At 41.4% G+C, this 26,366-nt stretch overlaps 2 protein-coding genes across 2 annotated transcripts in view; one reads left to right on the top strand and one right to left on the bottom strand.

The window, feature by feature from the left end:
- WDR86 (WD repeat domain 86) overlaps positions 1–14,669 on the top strand; it is a 26,104-nt gene extending 11,435 nt beyond the window's left edge. The window contains exons 4-6 of the mRNA XM_018571192.1: positions 11,067–11,202; positions 13,912–14,015; positions 14,225–14,669. Of these exons, the coding sequence (XP_018426694.1) occupies positions 11,067–11,202; positions 13,912–14,015; positions 14,225–14,434 (450 nt within the window). The 3' untranslated portion in view covers positions 14,435–14,669. The remainder of the gene's footprint in view (positions 1–11,066; positions 11,203–13,911; positions 14,016–14,224) is intronic.
- An 8,287-nt stretch (positions 14,670–22,956) lies between these two features.
- The window catches only part of NUB1 (negative regulator of ubiquitin like proteins 1), a 63,389-nt gene continuing 59,979 nt past the window's right edge, over positions 22,957–26,366 (bottom strand). Inside the window, exons 13-14 of the mRNA XM_018571191.1 lie at positions 24,809–24,992; positions 22,957–23,222 (exon numbers count right to left, since the gene is read on the bottom strand). Of these exons, the coding sequence (XP_018426693.1) occupies positions 23,059–23,222; positions 24,809–24,992 (348 nt within the window). The 3' untranslated portion in view covers positions 22,957–23,058. The remainder of the gene's footprint in view (positions 23,223–24,808; positions 24,993–26,366) is intronic.

Raw genomic sequence — 26,366 nt, 5'->3', positions numbered from 1 at the left:
ATATATATATATATTCATTTTCTTTTTTCCTGTAGATGCTGTTTTGGGTTATTCATTCACTGGCATATTTTGTATGTTGCCACCAAAGAATGTAGCTCTGCCATAGATCCCAACATTTCAGCAACTATTCTTGACACACTCTTTGCCCTGAAGTCATACCCGCGGATGGCTTTACGTTTAGGGGATGTTGTTTTTTAAAAGTATAATTGAAAGTGTATTTAAAGGAATTTTCTTTAGTTTTGGCTAGGGAAGGGTTAGATCCCCTGTCAATATTTTATTGTTGTCTGTCCCAGCTGTAAATATTTACCCATCTATTTGTTCTGATGAACATTGTCTCGGAAAATGAGGGAAAATCCAACATCCCAGAGCAAGCGGTGGGAAAAAAATCCCTGAATGGGGACACCTGTTTCTGTGACAGTCCTTTTAAGGGTCCTTTCGCACCAGGTGCGTTGGGGCTGTGCTGACTGTTGAGCTCATCGCAGCCCCAATGCAGGACAAGTTATTTTGCCTTGTCAGGGACGGGATTCGTTCACACCACCTCGTTGGGATGTGAAACACGATGGTGGGCGCTGAAAAAAGTGCTACATCCTGTACTTACTTTTTTTCAGCACAGCAGGATGCAAAGCAGTACAACAACTGCCTCGCACCTGGCTGTGCCCGCAGAACAGAATGAAATGTAATTTCAATTAAGTTCTACCAAAAAAAAAACAGAAAACAGTGCAATGTGCTGGGATCAGCGCATCTGCACTGTGCTGGGGCACCACACACCAGACTCTGTGCGCTTAACGCAGCGTCTGGTGTGAATGGGCCCTTAGAAGGTGTTTACTTTGGAGATATTTCCTCTCAAGGGAAATCTCCCCAGCCGGGGAAGGGACGGCAAAAAATAACATACACGTCTTTACCCTTCCCTACTCTACCCAAAACTAAAGAAAAAACTTGTGGGCTTTTCATGTGCTTTAAATTAACTGTACAAGGAGCATTGAACTCAACTTGTAAATCCTTGCGATAGCTGTGAAGGCTGTCTCTGGACTCTCTGGACACTGTGTGATCTATTTATAAACAATTGGCAGAGTTATTCACCTTGCGAATCTGTGTGAACGTTCGTTCTGTGCAAATAAAGGCAAAACAAATGTTCTTAGTATATTTTCTTTTCAAGTCATATGTAATGCAATGTAATACTGCATTGAGGCCAATAGGTGGAGCTGAGGAACATAGGAAATAAGTCGTTCTTTCTTATGCTCCTCAGCTCCATCTAGTGGCCATATTACATTACATTCCGCCTGAAAAGAAAATATTCGAAGAATGTTCGTGATTGCCACTATTTGCATAGAACAAACGTTCACAGATTCGCAGAGTGAATGGTTCTGCAGATTGTTTATATATGGACCTCTTACTCTGCAACGCTGCCTGATGGACACTGCTAGGGACAAAGGTTTAAAAAAAATTGAGCTGTCATGGCAAATCTGCAACTACTGGCAACTCTGACTGTACACTGTCAACATTACATTGTATCTAAATGCCACTGGAAAGCCTTTACAACGTTACACAGAAAGAACGGTTCACCTACACCAGTCTTTGATGCGGAATCTGCCCGCACACTTGAATATCAGCAGATTCCACTGCAACTATAAAACTGCGTTTTAATAAATTACAAGTACAGTGTCTTAAGTAGGCAAATTATGTTGTTTTAAAAAGGAACCTGTATATTTAGCACAGTGGGAGCTACCATTGCTGACCTCTTTTTACAGGTGCAGTTTCCAGGGCTACCCCCTATACCCTGGACTCGCTGACCTGGAAAAGCATGCAGGATAAGCACTTAGACTTGTTTAAAGAAGAACTCTGGGCAACACTTGTATTAACCCTTGCAGCTACACTGCAATGGAATGTTCCTCACTGTCCTCACCTCTATACACTGTGTATAGAATGTAATGATTTATGGGACCTGAGACCACTGCAGAGAAGGGGAAGAGAGGCTGGAAGGGGCGTTGTAAGAGCAAGCCGGCTCCGTGGTTCAGGTGAGTATAACTTTCTTTTTAGCACCTAGACAAAAACGAGCACTTAAGCCTTGCAGTGCAGGGGTAGACCCACTGCAAGAGTTAATAAAAGTTTTTCCCTGAGTTCTTCTTTAAGTCAGTAAGGAAGTAAATGATGAGAAAGATAACCTCGAATGCTGCACCTTTAAACGAAAGTCAGCAATGAAATCTAACATATTTCTGTCTTTACAGATGCACTTTAATTTGATGTGCAGGAGTAGTCTAAGTCATTTAGAAATTAGGAATGAACAACTCACAGAGGAAGGACTCCTCCCTGCTCTCTGACTTGCTAGGAGAGTAGATGAGAGTGTCCCTCTCAGTGAGTCATTATGCATTGTGTGTAGTCTGATCTCCCTGGCAGGTCTATTCCACAATGTCAGTTGTTATCTGATCATCAGGGAAGTAGGGGCCTGTGCTTAGAGCTTGTCACCTACTGGCTGCAAGTGGTAGATATGAATTGTGTTGCAGTCCTGAACATATTGAAGGAAATACTCCATGCAGTTCCTTTATGTTTGCTGTTCCGAAGCTGGGAAGAATGTATTAAGCAGAGGTGACCACCTGTGAACTTTCCGTCAAATTGTTTGTTTGTCTCATCTCCCACGTATATTTGGCAGATTAATTTTGAGCCATTTCATACACATTTTGGAGATCTGAGTTGACGTGAGAGGAAAATCTAGCCCAGTGAGTTTGTTTTAACATCTTATTGAAATAAATGAATCTGCTGACAGATGGTAAGAACGTTCTGCTGTCAATACAGAATACGATATGTTCAAGGGAAAACGAGAAAATAAAGGTGCCGTCTGCATTTCTCCATTCATTCTAGAAATACAATTCTGTGCGGCAAGCTAATACTGGATGTGACGTCCCACACAGCAAAGGGGGTTTTTGTGTGTCGTGTTTATTTATTGCAAAAGTTACCACCAAAACTGATATTTTCTCAAATGACCTGAAGTCCCCTCTGGCATCCTTTCTGACTCAGGCCACCTGCACACAGTAAAGATCAGTACATGTGTGATGTGTTCGGATCCATAAGTTCAAAATAGAAAAATCGTGTCCCAAATATAAAGGTTTGTACTAATGTTTACATGCTCACGGCATACAACGCAAATGTACTTTATTGGAGTACCAGAGCCGACTGCATCCAAGCAACATCCTTCATTGCTAGGATGCTAGTGGCTTCTCTTCTGTGTCCTCGCTGCTTTTTGTTGTTAATGCACAGATGACTTTTAGTGCTTAGCATACTTCTGTTGCTAGGCACAGGCAGCTATTGGCACGTAGTACCCTTCTGTTGCTAGGCACAGTTGGCTATTGGCACTTAGCACACTTCTGTTGCTAGGCACAGGCAGCTATTGGCACTTAGTGCCCTTCTGTTGCTAGCCACAGGCAGCTATTGGCACTTAGCATCCTTCTGTTGCTAGGCACAGACAGCTATTGGCACTTAGCGCCCTTCTGTTGCGAGCCACAGGCAGCTGTTTGGACTTAGCAACCTTCTGTTCCTAGGCACAGGCAGCTATTGGCACTTATCATCCTTATGGGTGGGTTGCTAAAAGGAACATGCACCACTGTGCTATGTAACACATGAATGTTTAACGCACCACAACTGACTTGAGTGGTGTGAATGGGCCCAAAGACTGTTAGGCTCATTTAAAGTGTATCTGATGGTAAAACTGTTTTTTTCACGAGGGTGGAGAAGAATAAGCAACCCTGTAAAAGTGTTTATTGTTCTTTGCCCCCACTAAGGAGAGTCACCCTCTCTATTTGTTATTGTGATCAATGTCAGCGGGACTGAAAGTTTGGGATATTCCAAATTGAGTTGTCACCAGAACAGGATTAGAGGGGAAATCTTCTAATTGGGACACGTGTGGTGGTTAAAACTGTCTAAGAGAGGATCTCCCCTAATTTTAGAGAGATATCCTCTTCTATCGTGTTGTGTTTATAGGACAGGAAGTGAAGGGAAATTTTGACCAAAAAACTGATAGGGTTTTAACCCTTTTCCACTTCAACCAAAACTATAACAAAAATAAAGTTTTTTCTTTAGATAAACTTTAATAGCACATGGACCAAATGGCTTGTACAGTAATCCAAAGTGACCAATAAGGCTTGACATTCCACTGATCGGGATCCAGAAAAACTGAAATCTGGTTGGTTGCTATGAGTAACTGCTCCATGCACGTTATCCTCGTACCATTCAATGCCTTTTTGAATAACTCTGCTATACTTGTAGCATTCCTTGGGGAACTAGAGCCAGATTAAACAGGATTGTGATTACAAGCTTGTCTCTGCTCTGCTCGAGGATTTCATTTCATCGGTGGTCAACAAGACCAGTAGTGGAAATAAACATTGGGATGAAAACTGAGGCTCTCTCCTGCCTGTGCTATGGTAATGGTTAGTTGTGATTACCATTTGTATACTTTTAGGTAGAACTCAAAATGAATGTAACGTACTTTCTGCGAACAAAGCAGATGTTTGCGGTATAGTACTGAACACTGCGTTCCATTCAATGCTGGCATCACCATTTTTTGCAGCATTCAATATTCATAACATGCCCTTCTTATGTTTTCTCTTCGGTGACTACCCAGAATCTCTACTAAGGATGTTAAACCTGTAATTCTTTTAAATATTTCCCCTTTTCTAATGTTATGTAACCAACATTTGGATAAGTGCAGTGTGTTAAGTGATTTGTGAACATATTTGTTTAACATATATTGAGTTTACATGGAGGGGAAGACTATCATAGAAGGGTGAGCAAGGTGGCAAGAGGACCAATGCCCCTTCTGGTTCATGGTGTTACTCACCACATGGATAATGCACTTGAAATCCTGTCCCATTCACTCTTGTCACCCTCAATAATTGGACTTTACTCATTCCAGTCCACCCCTGTCCTTCCCTCTCCCTGCAGCTCCCTCCTGACAACTTGTTCTGAGTTTGGTTGGATTGTGCCAGGATATATGACTGCCATGGAATCAGAACCTGGACAGACAGCTTATGATCCTTATGTCTTAAAGCTGCCCTTCCACAGACAAGTAAAGTTTGCTCTCTAAATATTAAAGTTTTCTAGACACTGGCCCTTCAGCCTAGGCACTGGTAACGCCAGCAAAGCCTTCCTGCTGCCTCATGGGAAAAATCCATCACTGTGTCAGCAAACAAAATGACAAACAAAGGTTCCTAGAGATGGGAACACAGGTTCCTAGAGTGTTAAAATGGCAAAGAGAAAAACAAGGAGAGGGTAAAAGTTAGTTTGCCTTAATATAGGTAAGTTAGGAACACAAACCCATACCCCTGCCCTGTGGTACATAGCTAACCTTTTCCCTACACAGCCTACTCCCCATTATTATTGGAGCAAAGCTTCACTGAATCTCCGAATCTGGGGGTGCAGAATGACACTGAGATAGAAGGTGGCCACTGCATTGAATTTCAGGGGTCCTGTGTGACACTAATGAGCAGAACAGCTGCTACAGGTCTGTGAAGGTTCTCATTTATCCAGGTCATGGTATATCTGTAAAAAATACAGCAAGTCCAGTTGCCTTGACTTATTTTTTTACAGATATAGCTGCTACAGGGAATCTCTAGATCATAGAGTAATTTGAGTGATTGCCCAGTATCTGGGGTAAGGTATGATTGATGATCATGCAGGATAGTGAAATGTTAGCTTTAGCATCTTGAGAACTGGAGAGAAACGGCCTATCTCCTAAGGACACTAAGCTAAGCCCGCTTGGTATATGCAGGGGGTATATCCACCAGGAGGAGCTGTTTTTTTGTTTTGCTTAGTTTGCTTTTGGTTTTGGTTTGCCTCCTAGAGCCAGTGCATATATCCAGAGGTCAGACACTGTGTCCCCCAATGAACACCGGGGAAGCTTTATTTCTGTGTATAGTTCGTAAATATAGAGTGTGTACATGGTAGCAGACAAATTAGCTTATTACATATGCAGGTCCTGTTTTCTGCTTAGCAGTACGGAACAGTAACTGCACTTCTCTGCTCTCCTCAGAACAAATCTTTGAGTCCAGTCAGTGTAACCAAAAGCAACAAAAAATGTAAAAGTCACATCAAAAATAATTTAGAATAATAACTTGAAATATGTACTAATGGAAACTGCATTAGAGTTTCACTAAACTGCAGTAGCTTGAATAATGTGTTCTTAAGTGATCCTTATCTTCTCAATGATCATGCTCCAGAATCTGAACACACTGCTAACTCTGCTGAGAGACGGCTGCTTGGCCAGTGACCTGGAGCCCTGCTCAGACTGCCTGAGGGCCCTCATTTCCTAGGAAGGAAAGTATAGAGTATTATCAGTGAGCACATATTTGAGATTATTATTGCAATGTTACACCAACATTTTATGTGTTTATCTGAAAAAATAACATTGAAATTACTTCACTTTCCTTTATAAACCCTAAATCAAACCAACCGTAACACCACAGAGCTTTCCATATCCCTTTCCCCTTTTCTTGATTATTTTGGGCAGTCACTGGATGCCTGTCAGTTTATAAAACTATGAGAGTAATTACTGTTGGTGGAAATGTGATCTCATTTACTTGGCAGTACTCTCAATACAGATTTCGGTTAAAGCCCAACTCCAGTTTGGTCACTCCCAAGTCCTTTGAAACCCCCCTTTTCAACCCCATCACCACCAGTCATTTTTAATTGTTTAGTGTGTTAAGTATACCTACCTTTTTCACCTTTCTTTGGTTCTGTCATGGGATGCACAAGGTCCAATTCATCTTCTGGTCATTTCTGGCGGTAGGCAGTGCTGAATTCTGCAGAGAAGTTCGCTCACATAATGATGTGATTAAGGTTCTCGGCAGTATTTCCTGGTGAGCCCAGGACAGTTTATTGATGCTTTCCAAAGGGTATGTCCTTGATGCCCTAAACAGCAAGTGGTTTGAAGGTCTCTGGGCATTGTTTAAACTAGGGTTGCACAGATACCAAGTACAGTACTCGGTACAAGTACGAGTACATGTACCGATACTTTTGAGCTCCAAGCCTAGACTAGAGAAAAATATAAAAATTAAGAGGCAGCTGTCATTTGCAAGGATCACACGGAGCTCTGGAGATTTGTACATCTCTGTTTTAATGTACGATTTTGTTTTTATAAATATAAATAAAGGGATGCACAGATACCAGTTTTGCGAGTACGAGTACTGGTACTTGCCGAGTACTTACAAGTACGAGTACTGATACATTTTTGTTTATTGTCATGTGACCGTTTTTCTAAAACAATACAGACTAATAATTTCAGGACAGTGGTGGAGCGCCAGTGCTAGGTCCCAGCTGCAACCGCTGCAACCCTGGTAGTTCTCATGAAAATGCCAAGTATCGGCATTGGTACTCGAAAAGTATCTGTGCATCCCTAGTTTAAACCAAAATAAAGACAGAGCGGTGATTCTGTGAGGGATGACAACGGAGAAGAGGCGAGTACTGCAGTCAGAGCTGCTATTTTTTATTTTATGAAGACCTCTGCATTTTTTGGAGAACCTGAAATTGGGCTTTAAGTTCTATGCAGTTATAAACCATGTATGCTTCCAGTAATAAAAACTAATATACTGTGACGGTTCTTGACAGCAGTCAACTAAAATACATTTCAACGAGGCGGATGGATCATCTTTGTGTATATAGATGTCAGATACATTTTAGTTTGATGTTAATTTTATTTTACAATAACGAACCAAGTTTCAAGCAAGAGCCAGAGAAATCAGCAAGGAGTGGGGTGCCTCTCACGTCACCTGTAGGTCCTGGCAGATTAGTCTATGCAATTCTATCTTCAGATGATGTTAAACAATAGAAAAAGGAAAACAACCATCTGGCTGATCTCTGAGCAGCTCTGGAAATCCTGACTGTTGTCTTGGTATTGGTCTCCTATAATCACTTGCACTTTAGCGGAGCTGTTATTGGATGGAGCGGAGATTTCTCTTGGAGAAGAAGAGAAACAGATGATGTATCGGACAGCATGCTACATGAGATAATATTGACAGATACATGGACAGAATGTTTACACGGGCTGCCCTGAACTGGCCTTTATCTCACTGTAGTTAGTTGGGAGAGCGAATAAGAAGACTGTAAAATGTTTTTTTTGGTCTGTAATTTCTAATATCATCAGCTTGCTCTATATTCCAGGCTTCTCCATGATGCAGCATGAGCTCCTGCTGGAGGGCAATGGGAGGACATTGAGGCTGCTTTGTAATAAAAGGAAAAGAACATGGAGGGGGATTGCTCACAGCAATCTGTCAGATGGCGGCTTTTACTGTATGACCTGAACTAGAAAACAGAAAGCTAGAATCCATTTTTTTGCTGTGACTATTTCATCTAACTTCCTTTTTTTTGGATGTTGTATATCAGTTTCTCAGGTCTGTAAATTTCCATAATCTACAAAGGTGCCAATTATTTTGCAACCATGTTTAAGAGCAAGGCCAATTTTCTTGGTAGATGAGGCCTCAAGTGTAGCTCCTGACATCAGCAAAAAGCTGTACATAATATTAAGTGAATGTAATGCTATAGAAAACTGTCTGAGACTGCAGACATGCAGCAGTAGATGGTCAGAGACTGCAAGCATGCTATAGGAGTTGTTGAAGAGGGAGGTCCTGCCGCAGGGGAGTTGTACAGTAGACTGCCAGAGATCACAGCTATTACAGCCCCTATACAGTTCAATGCTTCCACATTTGTGCCCCCCTTGGAAATTACTTGTACCACCTTTTGTTATTTTCTCAACAAAATCGATCATAAAAGAGAGAAAAAGGACTAGGGATGGACAGCATATAAGAACATAAGATAGCGTGAAAGAAATAAAACAAGCCATGTATCTAATAGAACCAATTTTAAAGAATATTTTACTTTTACTGGCCTCAGTAAGAACTTAGGCAAGAAAAACAGACTTCTGTCGGCAAGGGCCCCGATAATAAGTGCCAAAGGGCCACTTATGGCATTAGGGTTTTAAAGGGTTATGGAGGCAAAATATAAAACTACTAACAGGGTTATTCACAAAAGGGTGAAGAATTTAGAGAAGGCAGGAGAAGTGAACAATCTAGGCCAACATAGCTGAACTGGAAAGTGAGCTGAATTTTTTCCAGTTCAGCTATGTTGTCCTAGATTGTTCACTTCTCCTGCCTTCTCTAAACTCTTCACCCTTTTGTGAATAACTTTGTAAATGTATGCTGACTGCATTGCACTTCACAGCTGTCAGTCACACTATTCTAATTATGTCATCCTACAAGGCCCCTTTCAGATGGGCGGTCCGATCAGGTCCACCTGTCAGTTTTTCAGAATTGGAGGTAATCTGATGTAAACTGACACATATCTATTTACATCCAACTTCCCATAGACCTAACATGGGTATGGTAAGTTCAGTTTGGAGAAAAAACTGGACGGACACGTATGCCACAATGGTGACATCCCTTCAGAACCTCTCCAATCAGCAGGGGATTCGTGTACATCCTCTGCTTTTCGGAGCTGACAGGTAGCCATGTGAAAAGGGCCTCTCATGATCACATGGAGTGCTGTGGAGCACTACCAAGTGAATCGCACAATTAAAAAACACTGGTGACCTGAGGTGTGATCAGATTACTTTGTTCATGGTGTCTGCTGTTCTTAGAGTTCACTTCAGCAAATTGCATTTTTATGGAGCCGAATATACTAGTGGGGCTGTCAGTATGATAGCTGCAGTGCAGTGCGTTTTGCGTTTCCGGACCGTTTCCTGACCGCACAAAATGTGACATGCAGTATTTTTTCTGTCGTAACCTGAACAGACTGCGCACGTGAGAACTGTGGCCCATAAAACACGTAGGGATACATTGGGATGCATTTTTAGTGCAGGAGCGTACGGATCAGGTCAGCACAGAAAACGGACGTCGTGTGAACAGGCCCTTATAGATTTATCTACTGCTACAGAAAGTCTGATAGTTTGATTTCCTGCAGAATTCAGGTTTTAATGTTATCATAAGCACTAAGTTCTCTTTATTGGGTTTTTATTTTTTCTGCCAGTGCTGGGCACTCAGCCTAACCCCAAATTGCTTGTCATAGATTATGGCCTTATGGAGAGAGACTTGCCTCTTTTTGCTTGCTGAGAACGTTGACTGTTAACCATCATAAAGATGCATATATGTACTTGTTACTTGTCTGTGCACTCTCCCAGACCACTAATCATTCAAAGGATACTAAACAGAATTGGAATGTACCAGATCTGAGCTACAGCAGCCAAGCATGACTCTGTACCAGCAGATAACAATACAACTTTCTTTATTTTCCACTGACAATACAGAGGCCGCCACAGCTGATTTTTCCTTTAGAAAATGCTACTTGCCTGGGTGGCATACAAATCTCATGGCTTCAATGATTCCTAAGTGATGTGTAACAAGTATGCAGATCAGGAGTTCTGACTTCACTCAGGCTTTCTAATCTCCATGATTGTTTCTGGTCAATGACTCACAAAGTAGTGAAGCCAAAAACAACCAAGCATCTAGTATTTTAAAAAATGAGGTAAACAGTGGAGGAGGTCTCAATACAGGTTCCTCTAAGTATGAGTGAGCCAAGAAGGCTTCATGGGGTATCAGCACTTCCAAAAGTCAGAGTCAGAATGGGTGTACTCCAAATGCATAGCCAGATCAGCAAAGCTTGAGTGTGAGAGGAAGAAGCAGTAGAAGGAGCCAAGCAGTTCATGTGCTGATAAGAAGCATGTTGATAGGAAAAGAGAGCAGAGTGAGAGAGAGATGAGCTCATCACTGTGCTGTTTCTCCTTTCATGGTCCTGCAACAGCTTAGGGTGGGTTCAGAACAACCTGGGACATCTAGAGGCAAATAAAAAGTATTGTAGGGAAATTCTCGGGATTGAAGCTTAATATTGCAGCAAAAGCTGTTCTGCTATTTTTTTTTTAAGACGCATTCATCTTTATTGTGTTATTTTTGGCTGACGTTCTTCTGTATCCAGGAAACTGATAATTTTATATCTTCTATAGTATTGCTAGTCTTTCAATGCTTCCATTTATAGATCTCTGCTAAAATAAGTCCCATGTTTCATCATGTTGTGTGTTTTCCTTTTATTTGCAGATGGTGGGCCGACACTTGTATTCTGGGAGCGTGGACCGGACAGCGAAATGTTGGTTGCCTGACACTGGTGAATGTGTTCGGACGTACAAGTCTCACAAACACAGCGTTAGCACTTTGCAGTACCATGCTGGAATATGTAAGTCACAGTCACTTCTATAGAGTTAGACCAGCAGCATTACACCCCTCTACAACACTCGCGTATACATTGAAAGAAGAACGCCAGGAAAAAAATGTACTAACCCTTGCAGTGAGGCTTCCTCCGGACTGCAAGAGTTAACTGCTCGTTTGTGTGCAGGTGCTAAAAAAAAAAGTTATACTCATCAGAGCCAGCTTGTTCTTAGACCGGTATTGTGAGCGTCTCTCCCCCTCTGCTGCAGCAGTCTAAGGATCCTGGTGTCATCTCGCTCTATACACTGTGCATAGACATATAGACATGAAGACGCAGAGGAGCAGTCCATCTGTGCAGCGGAGGAGCAGACACGCTTCAGTGATCACAGAAGCAGGGAGTTGGCTCTGATGGTCTGGTGCTTAAGCACCCAGACAAAAACGAGCAGTTAACCTTTGCAGATAGCCCCACTGCAAGGGTTAATAGCATTTTTAACCGGAGTTCTTTAAGCAATGACATAGAAACGACAGGCGCCATTTGAAAGTATATGCCATATGATAAAGGGCCAGTCCTCTCAAACTTGGTGGGCTCCTGGCTTCTCATAAACTCTTGAGGACTCCACTTAGGGGGATCTCCTTGCCATGGTTCCCGACTCTGTTACTACAAACCTTTGGACAACCCACTGCTAATGTTACATTTTCTATAGCATGAAATTGAAATGAAAAAGATCCGACATTCAGCAAGGGAGTCAATTGTAATGACTTCAGCAGATATGCAGATCCAACAATCTCACCTATGAGACATTTCCAGATATGCAGATCCAACAATCTCACCTATGAGACATTTCCAGATATGCAGACCCAACAATATCATCTATTTGAACTTTCCAGATATGCAGACCCAACAATCTCACCTATGAGAAATTTCCAGCTATGCAGACCCAACAATCTCACCTATGAGAAATTTCCAGATATGCAGACCCAACAATCTCACCTATGAGAAATTTGCAGATGTACAGACCCAACAATCTCACCTATGAGAAATTTGCAGATGTACAGACCCAACCAATCTCAACTATGAGAAATTTGCAGATGTACAGACCCAACAATCTCACCTATGAGAAATTTGCAGATGTACAGACCCAACAATCTCATCTATGAGAAATTTGCAGATGTACAGACCCAACAATCTCATCTATAAGAAATTATGCAGATCCAACAATCTCTCCCCGATAGATATAAAAATCTGTTGGGAGATTTAGGTGTTTAACGTCTACCAAAAGCTGAAATATCAGTTATCAGAATTACTATTAATAATGAATTACTTAGTAATCTGCCAGCATTATCTTAAGGTTACTAGGTACATTGGACCTTGGTCCCATTCCCACTTGGCAAGTGCGACAACGTGTGTTGTTCTAAAGCATGTTTTTTTTTTTCACGCTTATCACACACAGGACAGCGCATTAATTTCAACATGTGGCAAAGAAGCTCATGCACCTTTTTGGAGCTTCACATGCTTTTTGAGCACTCGTCACAAAATGCGCGTCTTGCTTGGTGCGTTTGGGGTGCCATTAACAATAAATGGCACGACAAGCTCAACAATCGTTTTTCATGCAAGTTACAATTGCGGGTGTGATTGGGGCTTAAAACTAGAAAATGTAAAGCTTTGTAGGTAGACTAGTTATAATTGTTTGGGAAGCTGTGTTGAGTGCATACCAGTGATATGTACTCAGCTGTTTATATCTATATGACACAAGGTTGCTAGGTCACTATGTGCATGAATGACCAAACTACATAGCAGTTAATTAATATGATAAAGACATACACAAAGGCAACTGAGCTGCTTTTGCTTTGGCAACCAATATATTATAGTGATAGAAAATGTAAAATTGCTTATAAAAGATGTTCAGCATTGAAAACAAGAAATATTTGTAATCAGAAGTGAGTGGATACGCCATTCCTTGTTTCCAAAGCAGGTTTTAAAATGAAATGGTTGGTGTAGGCCACACAGGTCATGATTATTTAGGAAACCCAATCACTAAACCCTCATATAAGCTTCAAAAGAGAGGTAAAGCCAAGTTTTTATTTGGCTTGACTTTTTTTTTATGGTCACAGGAGTTTATTTACTAATGTACTCCTGTAACCAAAGTCAGCAGATAGAGGGCTACTGCCAGCTATATGCTGACAGTGCAGAGCTATGCTGCAGCCAGGAAGGAACCCCACAAAATTGTGGGATCCACCTGGCTGCCTGACTGACAATTGACAGTACTTGCCCCCTCCCCTGTCTGTCCCTCCAATGGGCACTGGAGTAGCAGAGAGGAATGTTTGTTTTTTTCACACAAAACAAACATTTACAGATATTCGAAGGTGCCCTACAAATTGTTTATAAATAGACCCATAATTGTCATTCGGTTGGGATTTATGTGTACTTTAAATCATGAGGTCCCATAAAAGTGCTTCAGTTCAGTAAGAATACTGTCTACTCTATCCACTTAACACCTCAGATGTTACTATATAGATATAGTATACTTGTTAGTACATTTACTAAGTTTTCCATCTTAGCACTGGTTTGCAATGTCCTGTTACCTTGCTGTTATGTGCTGTTGGGTGTCATTTTCTAGAAATGTATCTTTAGTGCCGTGTAAAATCTTACTGTTTTTGATAAGTTTGCATTGCTTTCACTACAGTTGTGTTATATTGACAAATGTGACAAATGATCTTTGCTTTATTTTCTTTCCAGTATTTACAGGAAGTGGCGATACTTGTGCGAGGGCATTCAATACAAAGTCAGGGGCCTTGCAACAAGTCTTCCCAGGACACACATTCATCATAAACTGCATTCAGGTGTGTTAGGAGCCCATATGTATTTCCAGTGCTGGAAAACCTAGAGATTGCATGCTTTGAATTTCCTGGGCCAGGGAGGTCCCTGTTCCTTGCTCAATCCATGTCACATCAAAGCAGAGCGCATATGGAGCAGTCAGGATGGCATTTTTTATGTAGCGCCTGGAGGAAAAGTCACTCATAAATGTCCTGTGATTTTTTTTTGTTTGCAGATATATGACAATGTTTTATATACGGCTTCTCATGATGGAACTCTTCGAGTCTGGGACATACAGGAAATCTACTCACAAACCAAGCACCAGAAGAAGATAGCCGTGCGGAGTAAACTCTCTCAGAAGGGAAGCTTGCCTCACCTCTTCCATAACAAAGTGGGTTGCTCACCAGAGGATAATGATAGCTGTGAACCAGTAGAATTGATATGAAGTTCTGGAAGACTGTTTTTTCTAGCAATGCTGGAAACCTTTGGTGGAACTACTGCAATAACTGTCCATATGACTGCTATGGGACCCAGGGAGAAAAGGGGACCAAATGAAGCATCAGTGAGAGCTGAGAGCTTTGTATCTGTGTGGCACAAGGTTTGAGGTCTGATTTGTAGTTTTGTACAGTTACCATAACTAGTGGCAAGTTGATCTGAACTCTAAAGTTACCTTTGCTTTTGTCCAGCAGGCAGTCAATATAAACAGTGGCTAAGGAGGTAAAACTGAGCTGGAATATACCTATCAGATGCAATAAGCAGGTCTTGCAGCACCGTCCTGGGCTATATGGCTAAACCTGGTATGCTGTTATGTGACCCAACTATGCCGCATCCATTGACTGTAGCTAAACAAATCTGCTAACTTTAACACCCCAGCGTACTGCTGTTCATCTCCTGTCATGTGACCCAGAATTGAAGAACTACAGGACCCATTTATTACAGCAGGCAGTTGAAAGGGAATTTGTGTTAAAGGAAATATGGAGGCTGCCATTGCTACTAATTGCTATTTTCCTGGTCTCCATTGGCTTAAATACTTTTTGAGTTCCTGAACTGGAAGAGATATGCAGAAAGTATAGTCAGATCGAGATCTGACTATTTGTTTTGGGCCAGTGAGTCCAAATTTACTGGGATTGTTGAACCTGCATGGCAGCCATGGAACTAGCATTTTTAGGAGGTCAGCACTGGCAATTTCCATTCCCTTTAAGGTTCTCCTAATTTCCATCCCTTTGCTTATCCTCTTCCGTACCATCCTGGTTAATTAAGTAGACCTGTCTTTAGAGTTTAGGTCCTTAACGTGTGCTATTACTGCAGATCCGGGCTTACTATCCAATAAGTGAGCCTGCGCTTGTTTTACATTGTAACATACAGTACATGAGAGCTATGAAGGCTGCCATTGCTGGCCTTTAGAAAATTCATTGACATACAATAAATATGCAGCCAGTGAAATCAGAACTCCTGCGCTCCATACATGTTCCAGATCAGTTGCTCACAAGATTGAAGCCACTGAATCAGCAAGGCAGCCAGGTAACTAGTGTTTTAAAAAAGTAAACTGGACAGTCCTTGTAATTAGGGCTGCTGGTACTGAGGGAATAGACGGGTAGGACTAAAGAAGAGGCAACACCACGAGCCCTGCTCTCTCGCTTTCTGTTCCCTAATTCAAAGAAGGAGCACAGCATTCTATGGAGCACACATCAGTTCCTCCAATACTGGAAATTTGCACCAGATAAAAGCTATCAGGGTTATTCACAAAAGGCTGAAGAGTTTGGAGAAGGCAGGAGAAGTGAACAATCTAGGTCTAGGACAACATAGCTGAACTGGAAAGTGAGCTGAATTGGAGAATTTTTCCAAATCCATTATGTTGTCCTAGATTGTTCACTTCTCCTGCCTTCGGCAAACTCTTCACCCTTTTGTGAGTTACCACGTATATGCCTCGGAGCCATCTGTCTGTGAATCTGTATATGTGGGCCTAAAAGGATCAGTTCACCCAAAAGTGATATTTCTTTTAGTTGGGGGCTCCCTGCCATAGTTTGCACCCTCCTACCTGCCTTGAAGTGTTCCCATTACCTATGTTGCATTATTCACAGCATAAAATAAATGAAAACCTAAAGAGTAGAACCCCATGGCCACTCCAGGTGTGCAGACCTGAGCATGAAATCTCCCCAAAAGAAATAATGAACCGTATCAGTTTTGGGTAGACTGACGCTGGTAAATGCTGGAAAGCTGAACACTGACAGCCCTTTTAGGGGTTAAATCAATTTGAATCGTCTTAGAAATAACAGATTTTGCACATATAGTTAGTGTGTTCAATCTGTAGTAACTTTGTTCGTTTTGGATAGAGTAGGAAGCGATTACCAGCTTTATCAGGCTTTTTTTATTTTTTCTCTGTGTCCCACTGGGGGGATTTTCCTTCACTTCCTGTCCTCCTTTCCTTCTGTCACCTCTAAATCCACAACAGCTGACATGGGAACAGGTGTAGCCATTGCAAGATTCTATCCATACCTGTTCTGGTGACAACTGTGACATTTTGAATTTCTATTCAGGTGACAATTGTGATCAGGACAAAAAGGGGGAAATATCCCCAGCAGTGACACAACAATAAGAACAAGAGCCTCTAAACGTTTTGGCTGTAGATGGGATCTATTTATATTTTTTCCACAAAAGTTTCACCTAGGATTCACACGTTTGTTAACTGGATTCAATTGGAAAACTGTGAACGCTGAGTTAAAGTTGTGTGAAAACATTTACACATGGACCCCTTAGTCATTATCTCCTGTATATTTATACAATATGGACACCTCCGCTGGCCTAGTCATGTGACATCACAGAAGTCTATTTCATGTCCAGATTGTTACTTGAATGTTCACTGCCAAGTCTTTGGAAATCCTTTTATACATGTTATGGTACTTTCATCAGAACTACAAGCATCAGAAATTGTGCGTGCCTTAGGACAACATATAAACTTTCACCTGATTGTGGAAATGATATTCTGTGCAATATAGTAGACTTTGTTTTAGTAAACATTGTATACAAGTAGATTTTTAGCTGTTTTTCCCCCTTCATACTGCAATTGTGTGATCTATGACTACATTTCCTTTAACATTTGATATAGTATTTTAATTCAGCTTTTTTTAAATGCGACCATAAGAGATGCAAATAAAGTGTATGTGAACCCTAACAATGCACTTGTCTTACCTGGTCCTTTTTTGTCTGTTATATATATATATATATCTCACCATTGAAAGCGTTTTGTTAAAGGAGATCTATGAGGGGAGTGATTTCCACTCATAGTTAGAGCTGACCTGTGACAAAGAAGCTGTCGCAAGTCAGCTCCATCGATCAGGAAGTGAGCAGAAACATGCACCGATCCACTCACTTCCCGATCGTCTCCCTGCAGTAAGCAGTGACTGTCAGTCACAGCTCCCCACAGGGATTCTCCTCCTCCCCTCTCCGATCCTCCAGCGCTGAGTGGAGGAACAAACGGGGGAGAGGGCGGCAACCGCTGTCTCTGCCTCTAGATAGGCAGAGCCCGATGTCACTCACGCAGCTGGGTGGATCCCGACAGTATTGTCGGGATCCGTCCCGGCTGCAGTGCTCAGTATATCGAGCTTTAGGTCATGGGAGGTTAGGGTCACGGTAGGACAGTTACCCCATAGTTCTCTTTTAAATCTCTTATATCTGGCTGTCAAAATACCTGAACAATGCCTGCATCCAATCAGATTGTTCAGGTATTTTGACAGCCAGTGGAACTGACTTGCACGATACGGACGCTTGGCCCAGTGGGAGATTCCTCCATCCACACAGTTTAGCATAGATGGAGGAATCTGTTACACTTTTTCCATCTAACCATAGAAAACCTGCAGATAATCTATAGGTGTATGGCCAGCTTTAGTTTTGTAAGTAATTCATTGACCTGTCACCAGAAGGGAATCAGTTGGACAGAACCAAAAGACATGGACTAGAGTTCCTCTGTGTGTTTTACAACTCTTGCATCGGCCAGAGCTATTTGGATAGATGCGTCTTAATTCATCAGGGGTATAATACCAGTAAAAGAGAATTTTGCAGGCGTACTCTCTGTACGTGGTCCAAAGTGAACTTTTGTTGGGTTGATCCTCAGTTCACATAGCAGCTCTCCCTGCAAACTTTCCTCAAATGTCTTCATATATTGGAGCTTAAAGGAGACAGAAGGATCTATGTCATTGAGTATCTTATATATTTTGGAGATGCAATCCCTTTGCAGATTCTTTCAAAAGATATGTTTACTTCCATATAACATTGTGTCCTTCACCCTTAAGCCATTTAAGTACACTTGTCATGAGAGAACTATGACTGACTTGACTTGAGCAAGCAGTAAAAATCAATGAAATATCAGAATGAGTTATCTGTATACTTGTTGTGGGTCAGTGTCCCAGGATGTGCTGTTCATTAGCATTACTGTAAGACATCTAATATGTTCTGTATGTGAGGTCAACAATGGAAACCAGAACCATATTTGTTTTATGACAGGTTTCCTTTGAGAGCAGTAACTGCTTATCTTAGCACAAATGACGAGGTCTGCTTCGCTGAAGAATCTGCAGAATGACTTCTCATCTAAACATTAAAAAAGAAACATGACAATACAGTGGAATATAACAGTTTATTCAGGAATTCATTTGATGTCAACATCAGTCATCAAAAAAATACAGTCTGATCATGCATTGTTCATAGAAGAACAGACAAAAGTATCTACCACTTCTACTACCTTTCACTGAAAACTTGCTGGTGTTTTCTGATTTCCTAATAAGTGTTCACCTCTGTTTAATACTTCTAAAGGTAGAAACACAAAGCTTAATCCAGGAAAGTGTCTGAGAAAAGATATGCCTCAGACAGTCTTAAAGCATTCAAAAATTCTAGATACAGATTATCTTGAGTGACTTTAAACATCATTTCACCTCTACACCTGTGCAGATATTTGTCAATAACAAGACAAAGTCCTTTAGCATGGTTTTCATGCCTATCTCTGGGCAAAGAGAAACCCTGCCCCTGCTACTCATGCACTACATGGGGTAACTGCTCATTTATGTCTAGGGGATTGTTTACAGCAGTTTTACTTACCCCCATCCCCGCTCCTCCAGCAGTAGGTGCTCACCTCTCCCAACCTCTGCTGCAGCTCTATAGGCTCTGCATTCGTCGTGATCAGCGGGTACCTAACCCCTGGAGCATTTTATTTCTAACATTTCACTAGGAACCAATAACATGCTAGTATGATGAATGTGCACAAATTAAGAAATTGCTCCAGATGGCAAGTGATCAAAGGTTATATCCATCCAAAACATATATTTGGGCTTTTTGTGGATACCAGTGGTTGGAATTCCCCACTTTCTGATGGGTTATAAAAGGAAGATATAGTGGCTGCTTTGATCCCCACAATAGTAGCTACATGTGGAGTGGGAACTCAAGTGCAGACTCTAAAATAGACAGAGGAAGCAGGAGGCTGATTTAAAGCACCTGTGTATCCTTGAAGCTTAATCATCAGTGATGAGAGGTGGAAGGTCATACTCAGAGGCCAGGAGCTGTGTGGGAAAGAAGAGGCATATTGCTTGGCATTTTCACACATTCTTGATGGGCTCCATGATGATGCAGCTGTCATGTAAACACAACACAGTGCTCTAGCTGACATATAGAGGTACACATACCTATAAATGTTTTAGGATCACCACTGTGCATGACAATGCCGAGCAAGAAGCTCTGTCTGACAGAGAAAGCTCCTCACCCACCTGAACAGGCTCATACCTTTAATTTGTAAAGGAATTGTAAAGGCATTGTTGTTTCACCCGTCAGTGTTTTTGTTTTGGAGAATATGGGTGATTATATCTGAACAGGAAAGGAAGAATGTCAGGTACACACAAGGAAGTCTGTGCTCATGACAGTGTACACCATTGATGATCTAGATGACAACTGGCAACTCTCTCTCTCATGTTTCAGCCCAAAAGGGCTTAGACTAAGTGACTATGCTCCCTATAGGGTGAAACACTTTAAATGAGCCAGTTTGGGGTTGAATCATCTGTTGCAATAAATTCATGAGCAAGAATAAATGGGGTGCACCTGAAATTCTTTCTTTATTACTTGGACTGGTTGACCTGTTATGAGCCATGTGTTATGTGTTGGGTGGAAGTCTACTGACTGTGATCAGGCTTGGGAGCAGGAATATCCTCTGTATATGTTATTACCTATAAACAGTGATATGAAAACGTTCAGAAACTGGGCAGCTGAGTCAATCTTCAATTTTTACGAATAAAGAATGCAATAAAAGCAGACTCAAGGAACAACTCTCAAGATCATGTAAAGACTGTAAGAAATACCGGTCAGCAAATTATTGTGCAACTATCTTCCTTTGCCTCTCCAATTATGTTTTCTAAACATTATCCCTTTTTTTTAACTTCCTGTTTCCATGTTTCCTTTCCTCTTCCAAGCCCAATTTGCGGGTATTTTCATTATTGAGCAGTGGCTGTCACCCATCAACAATGCATAAAGGGAACCGGCCAATAAATGACCCAAACAGCATACAGTTATGTTGAGATAAGTCATCACCTTACTCCCCGAGACCTGTGGAGACCTGGCAACCCAGAATCAAATCACTGAATTCAGGTTCTTATGTTGAGTCTGTTTTCCCAAAATTCCCCAGCATGCAGCAACTCAAGAACACTCTAGGACAGGGGTGGCAAACTCCGGCCCTCCAGCTGTTGTGGAACTACAAGTCCCTTGAGGCTTTGCAAGATTCTCACAGCCACGGGCACGACTCGCAGAGGCAGATACATCATGGGATTTGTAGTTTCACCACAGCTGGAGGGCCTGAGTTTGCCACCCCTGCACTAGGATGCAGATACATAGACTGCTAGAGACAGGTTCCCTTTAATAGTCATTATAGAATTTTCTACATTGTTTTGGTTCAGTCTTTCCAAGTATGCTGTGGCTGTTGCTTGACCGAGTTCCATGGAAGAGACTTCTGGCATGGAAATGGTGAGATGAGAGCATAGGGATCCTGTACCACACCCCCTAACAGCAGCTGCTAGGGCAACAAATACAGCACTGGTGATCAATGAAAATGAGTGCCTGGAAACCAACATTACATCAGCTATTAAACAACCAATCTATATTTCATAACCTGGAAACACTGCATAAGTTTACTGCTGCCACAGAAATCAGATTGGAGGTTTCATTATTCCATAATGTGCAATCATTGTCTCAAATATGTAAGAAGGTACATAAAACCTTAGGATATTTTATTGCTAAGGACTCAGAAATGGCACAACAAGTGGCTCCAGTGCAAAAACTCGGGCATAACTACAGAAATAGCCCATGTCTTCAAAGCATAGAATACAATTTAATTGGAGTATATAAAGGATTGAACATGACAGACTAAGAACTGGCTTATACAAAAATCTAAAAGCATTTTCTACTGTTATAAAGTGCAAAGCCCTTTCCTCACCTAATGGCTAAGCAATTTGGGGTCTCCACTCAAAGGCAGACCACGTTTGATGGTATTTGGCAAGATTTTCTTCAGATACTGGAACAAGAGTGTTTGCTGGAATTTTGAGAATTGGAAAATCAAGCCAAACAACAAATATAAATCAACACTCACTGCAACCCCACTAAAAAAATAAATAACTTTTCTCAAAATTTATCCTGAAAAGTGATTAAAAATTATGAAACAAAATGCCCACGTGTGCTTTGATTTTTCAAATCCTATTTCCAGACTGAATGGGACTTTGATTTTTGCAAGAATATTTTTAAAATCGTATAAATGGACTGAATTAGGAACACATGGACACCTAAGTCCTGGAAGTTTAAGAACTGCAGAAACAGTCACAGCAATGATCAATCTATTATTATAAATAAGCATAACAAAAAGCACACTAAAAGCACAAGATTCAAAACAAAATTAGGAACCCATGGACCCTGTGAATGTTGTATGCTTCAGTACTTTATAGAGAACTATGGGGGAAAAAAAGATTACCCCATAGTTCTCTTTTAAGTCACGGGAGGACATGCACCAACATCCTCCCATGACCCAAAACTCAGTATATAGCAGACTAATGCAGTCACCGCTCTCTGCAGGAAGATGATCAAGGAGTGAGCGAGTGGCGGTGTCTGTTCGCTCACTTCCCGATCAATAGAGCCGGCCTGTGACAGTTTTAGTGTCACGGGTCGGCTCTAACTATGGGGATGAGTGTAATTCACTCACCCCATAGTTCTCCTTGAACTAACTAGAAGACCCCAAAAAAGGTTCGACAAAAAAAAAAAAGTAGTAAAAAAACTTATTTTTTAATTATAGAGAAGGGCCTATTACAATTGTATTCTCTGAAAGTTGATGACGTCACTGGTCACTAAGGTGCTGAATAGCCACAATGTTTGGGAGTACAACGCTCCACTGATAAGGTGCAGGAGAGTGTTCACCCAGATGCAATTTCCTAGTTTTTAGCCGATTCTTGAAACATGGGCAAGTGGCTTTCTGACAACAATACTCATGGTACAGCTAATAAGAAACTGTCACTTCCTATGGCTTGTGCAAAATACATCACTGGAAGAAAAAGAAATCTGCACAGTATAAAATGAATTCATGTATTTCCTACAGATCTAAGGATCTAATTGCTGGTGTCAAACTTGATAAAATATGCATCCTGAGAATATGAACCTCTAGCAGATTGATACCATTTCTGCAGTTATATTAAATGACAAAATGTAAAATATATATATATTAAATATATAAGTAGCATTTCAGTTTCAGAAAGTTGCCCTTAAATATTTATTTTGCTCTCCAGAATGTGGAGTGTATTTTTTTTCCTGAACAACACATCATTTGTACCAGTATTTAAATCAAACTCATCTGTATAAAGTGCTATAAAATACAACAAAGAGATCCTGTATAAAAGCAGAAGTGTCCGCGCTGACCACAGTAAGCAGTCAGGTTCCATATGTCATGTTTCTAGCACAAGAAACCAAAAGGAACATTTGGATTGGCTGCTATGGACAACATAGGAACTTCAATGTCGGAGAAAAAAAACTAAAGTTACTGCAGTTCAGTAAAGTCCCAAACTACAGCTTTTCTAGGTAAGAAAGATATTCAACAAGAATGAGCTCTTCTTCCTCTAGTGTTAAGTCGAGATAGTCTTCTTCATGTTCAGGGATATCATCCAGAATTTCCTTCACAGGGTCAATGTCCGGTTCAGCACGGTTGGTGCTACTTGATGAGCTTGTCGCTAACAGTTAAACAGAAAGGAGGCATTATTTCCTGATGTAAAAGTTGATGGATGGCTAACAATCTTTGTTACAACCCTCCCAAAAAGTAAATTCTCCTTAATGTGAAAGTTATATCCACCGTCAAGAACTCCTACAAGGGCAGATGATCTCACCCGACCACAGTCTTGTGGTCTTGGAAAATCTGAATCACATAAGAAAGCCAACAAATTCTGGGCACAGAGACCCACTAAAATGAATAGCTTTCCAATATTGCTGGTTTTATCTCCAGTCAAAAAAAGCAGACAGGTTGCTGGTCCTCCTGGAACGCTACAAGCGCGTCCTGCTAGTAGAGATTTACATCCGAGTTAGCAAGAACTCCCCAGCTACTGCACTCATACCTGGGTGTCTCACACTCCTGAAATGGACTTTGTTAATGGAAAATACAGAGGAAGGATGGATGTCTAACAACACTTCTTTCTGTCAGTAATTGGCCTATCCAACACATTCCTGTCCACAGTCTGTACTAGGGATGCACCGATACAGGTAATTCGGTATCGAGTACCGATATTTTTTTTCCGGTACTCGCTGATACCGAATACCGGAAGTCCCATTTAGGAAGCCAGGCGGCGTGTAATGACTTGCCACCTGGCTTCCTGATTAGCTGGGAAGCCATCCCCATGCTTCGTCACTATGTGACGAGTAAGCATGGAGCCGGCTTTCTGGATAAATCAGGAAGCCGGGCGCCATGTAATGATGCGTCGCCCAGCTTCCTGAATAGGCCGGGAAGCCAGCTCCATGCTCCCTCGTCATGAGGTGATGAGGGAGCATGAAGCCGGCTTCCCGGGCCAATCAGAAAGCCGGGCGTCGCGCCATTATCAGGCTAGGCATGGGACCATTTGGGCCAGTACAAGTATGCACCCAAATACCCTGCATACTAGTATCGGTATCGGTGAATCCCTAGTCTTTTCATTACCATCCCCCTGCATACTGCCCTGTGATGAAGATACAGTTAACCTGCATCATCCCCTTTTTTCATTTTACCCACTTGTCAGTCTATATTAAAAAACAAAGCTGGTTTTATTAAAACATTGTACTGAAGGGAACTCTTATGGGTGCGTAAAAAAAAGTAAAATGATTTAAGTATTAAATTAGTCATAGAATTGTAGTCTAGTTCAAGTGGAAGTTTAGGCAAAATATAACATTTGCAAGCAGGAAGGGTTTTTATTTTTATTACTGCAGAGGAGTCATACTATGTCTCTTCTGAAATCAAGGATACTTAACTTCCTCTTCACAAACTCTTTACCCCTGGACGCTGAGCTGTGTAGGTCAGTGTACGATCCTGGCATCTCCCGAGTGCTAGGATGGGGCACGGGAGTGACGTCATCCTACCCTGACCTGCCAAGATGGCCGAAGCTCCGGAACCTGAAAAAACACCTCAGCACCAGCATTGAAGCTTGTAGACATCCTGTCACTGGAGGTGAGTGTAATTATGTTTTAACTGATAGGCACTGATGCTAAATTTGTCCTGGGAATCTAGGCTTCAATGACCCCTGGGCATGAAAGGGTTAAATATAATTTCAGGGAGAGTGATTTCACAATGTGATACCTGCAGGCGAGGAGGACGAGGAGCTGGGCTCGGGTGCTGACGAAGAGTTTTCCAGCTCTTGCAGGAGGTGAGAAGGGAGATCTCCTTGGTGGTGAGCCAGCATCTGAGCGGCCAGTTCAATGTTACCTTGGAATAGTTGGAGAGCTGCCTTAGCTGCCTCAGGAGTGAAACCAATATACACCAGCTAGACACAAAGACAAGCAACACATGAGGACATAAAACACTCATTGTACTTTTGTACTTCTTCCAACAGTGAGGTGAATTCAGAGAGCAGTGTAATACAATGCATGCGTCCACAGACATAACTATACACATAATAAGGGCTCCTTTGTCATTTATGAAATGAAATTTGATTTCAGTAAGACCTGAAATTCTTAAATAACAAACATAAAACATGACCCACCAGATGTGGATTTATTGAAGCACCGGTTACCTTTACCCGCAAAAATTTTATTGAAGAAAGTTTAATAACTACATTTCAGAAAGGGATTTATTTTATCTGATGCATAAAAAACTGGAAAGACTTTGCATAACAGTCAGTATTTCTCGAACGCTCAATTGCTGTCAGTATTAACATGGATTAAACTTTGTCAGTAAAATAAAATTGAAGTAGAGCTAAACACAAAATTGATGGCATGTAATTTGTGAAAGCATTATATATCACAAACTGCCATGTTTTATTCTTCCTATAAAATACAGTTTTCAGCTTTTTTTTAACCCATGGTTACAACTCAGTGGTGCTGATCTCCTCCAGCCCCTTTTTTATAACGTTCACTTCAGTGGCAGTTGCATGTTATTGCTCCGGACTGGCTTCCTAATACTGACACCAGGAGATTACGCCTGCACAATATGTGTTGGTGTGACACAAGGGACGAATGTGATGCAAGAACACGATTGAGAGACAGTTATTAGTCCACAGAAGTTTCTGAACAAGGACCTTCTTGGAAGGAATAGCAAGTGTTATTTCAATGAAAGCTTCAGATTTAAAAAGATTGCAAATCATTTTGAAATGACATTAATATTCTAATGCTTGCGTTCAGATCTACCTGAAATGCATAATTAGTCACACAATAAATGTATTCTACGTTGGCACATCCCTAAAAGGGACTTATCCATGCAGTTCCACTGCAAGTGGCTCCACCATCTTTGTAGTAATATCAGGCTTGGTCCAGCATCTAGTTCCTGTGAGAAGTTGGCTCTCTGATGATGGTAATGTCACTGCCTCTATCTGTATCACTGTTCCTTGGCTGAACTGCATTACAGCACGACAGCAAGAGTGACAGCGTGGCTTTGATTAAAAAATGATGCCTCTAGCCTGACATTATTTGCCTTTAGACTCAAGGTGTAGCAATGTACCAGGTCACTATCCCCTCACCTGTTTAACCTACTTGTAAAACTTTAGGGATTTCCCTTTTCACCACACACACAAATTTAAAATAACAACACCACCTTTCTCCACATATGTGCCACTAAGCCAGAGACAAAAGCTAGTGTGGACAAATATGAAATAATTCAAAAAGCTCTTTAAGTCTGGGAAGGTTATTTACCCCTATGGGAG

The sequence above is a fragment of the Nanorana parkeri genome, unplaced genomic scaffold (assembly GCF_000935625.1).
Source record: "Nanorana parkeri isolate BGI_ZX_2015 unplaced genomic scaffold, ASM93562v1 scaffold1699, whole genome shotgun sequence".
In the NCBI taxonomy this organism is placed as follows: domain Eukaryota; kingdom Metazoa; phylum Chordata; class Amphibia; order Anura; family Dicroglossidae; genus Nanorana; species Nanorana parkeri.
Note: the sequence above shows the minus strand (reverse complement) of the source record. Positions and strands in the feature narration are given on the sequence as shown.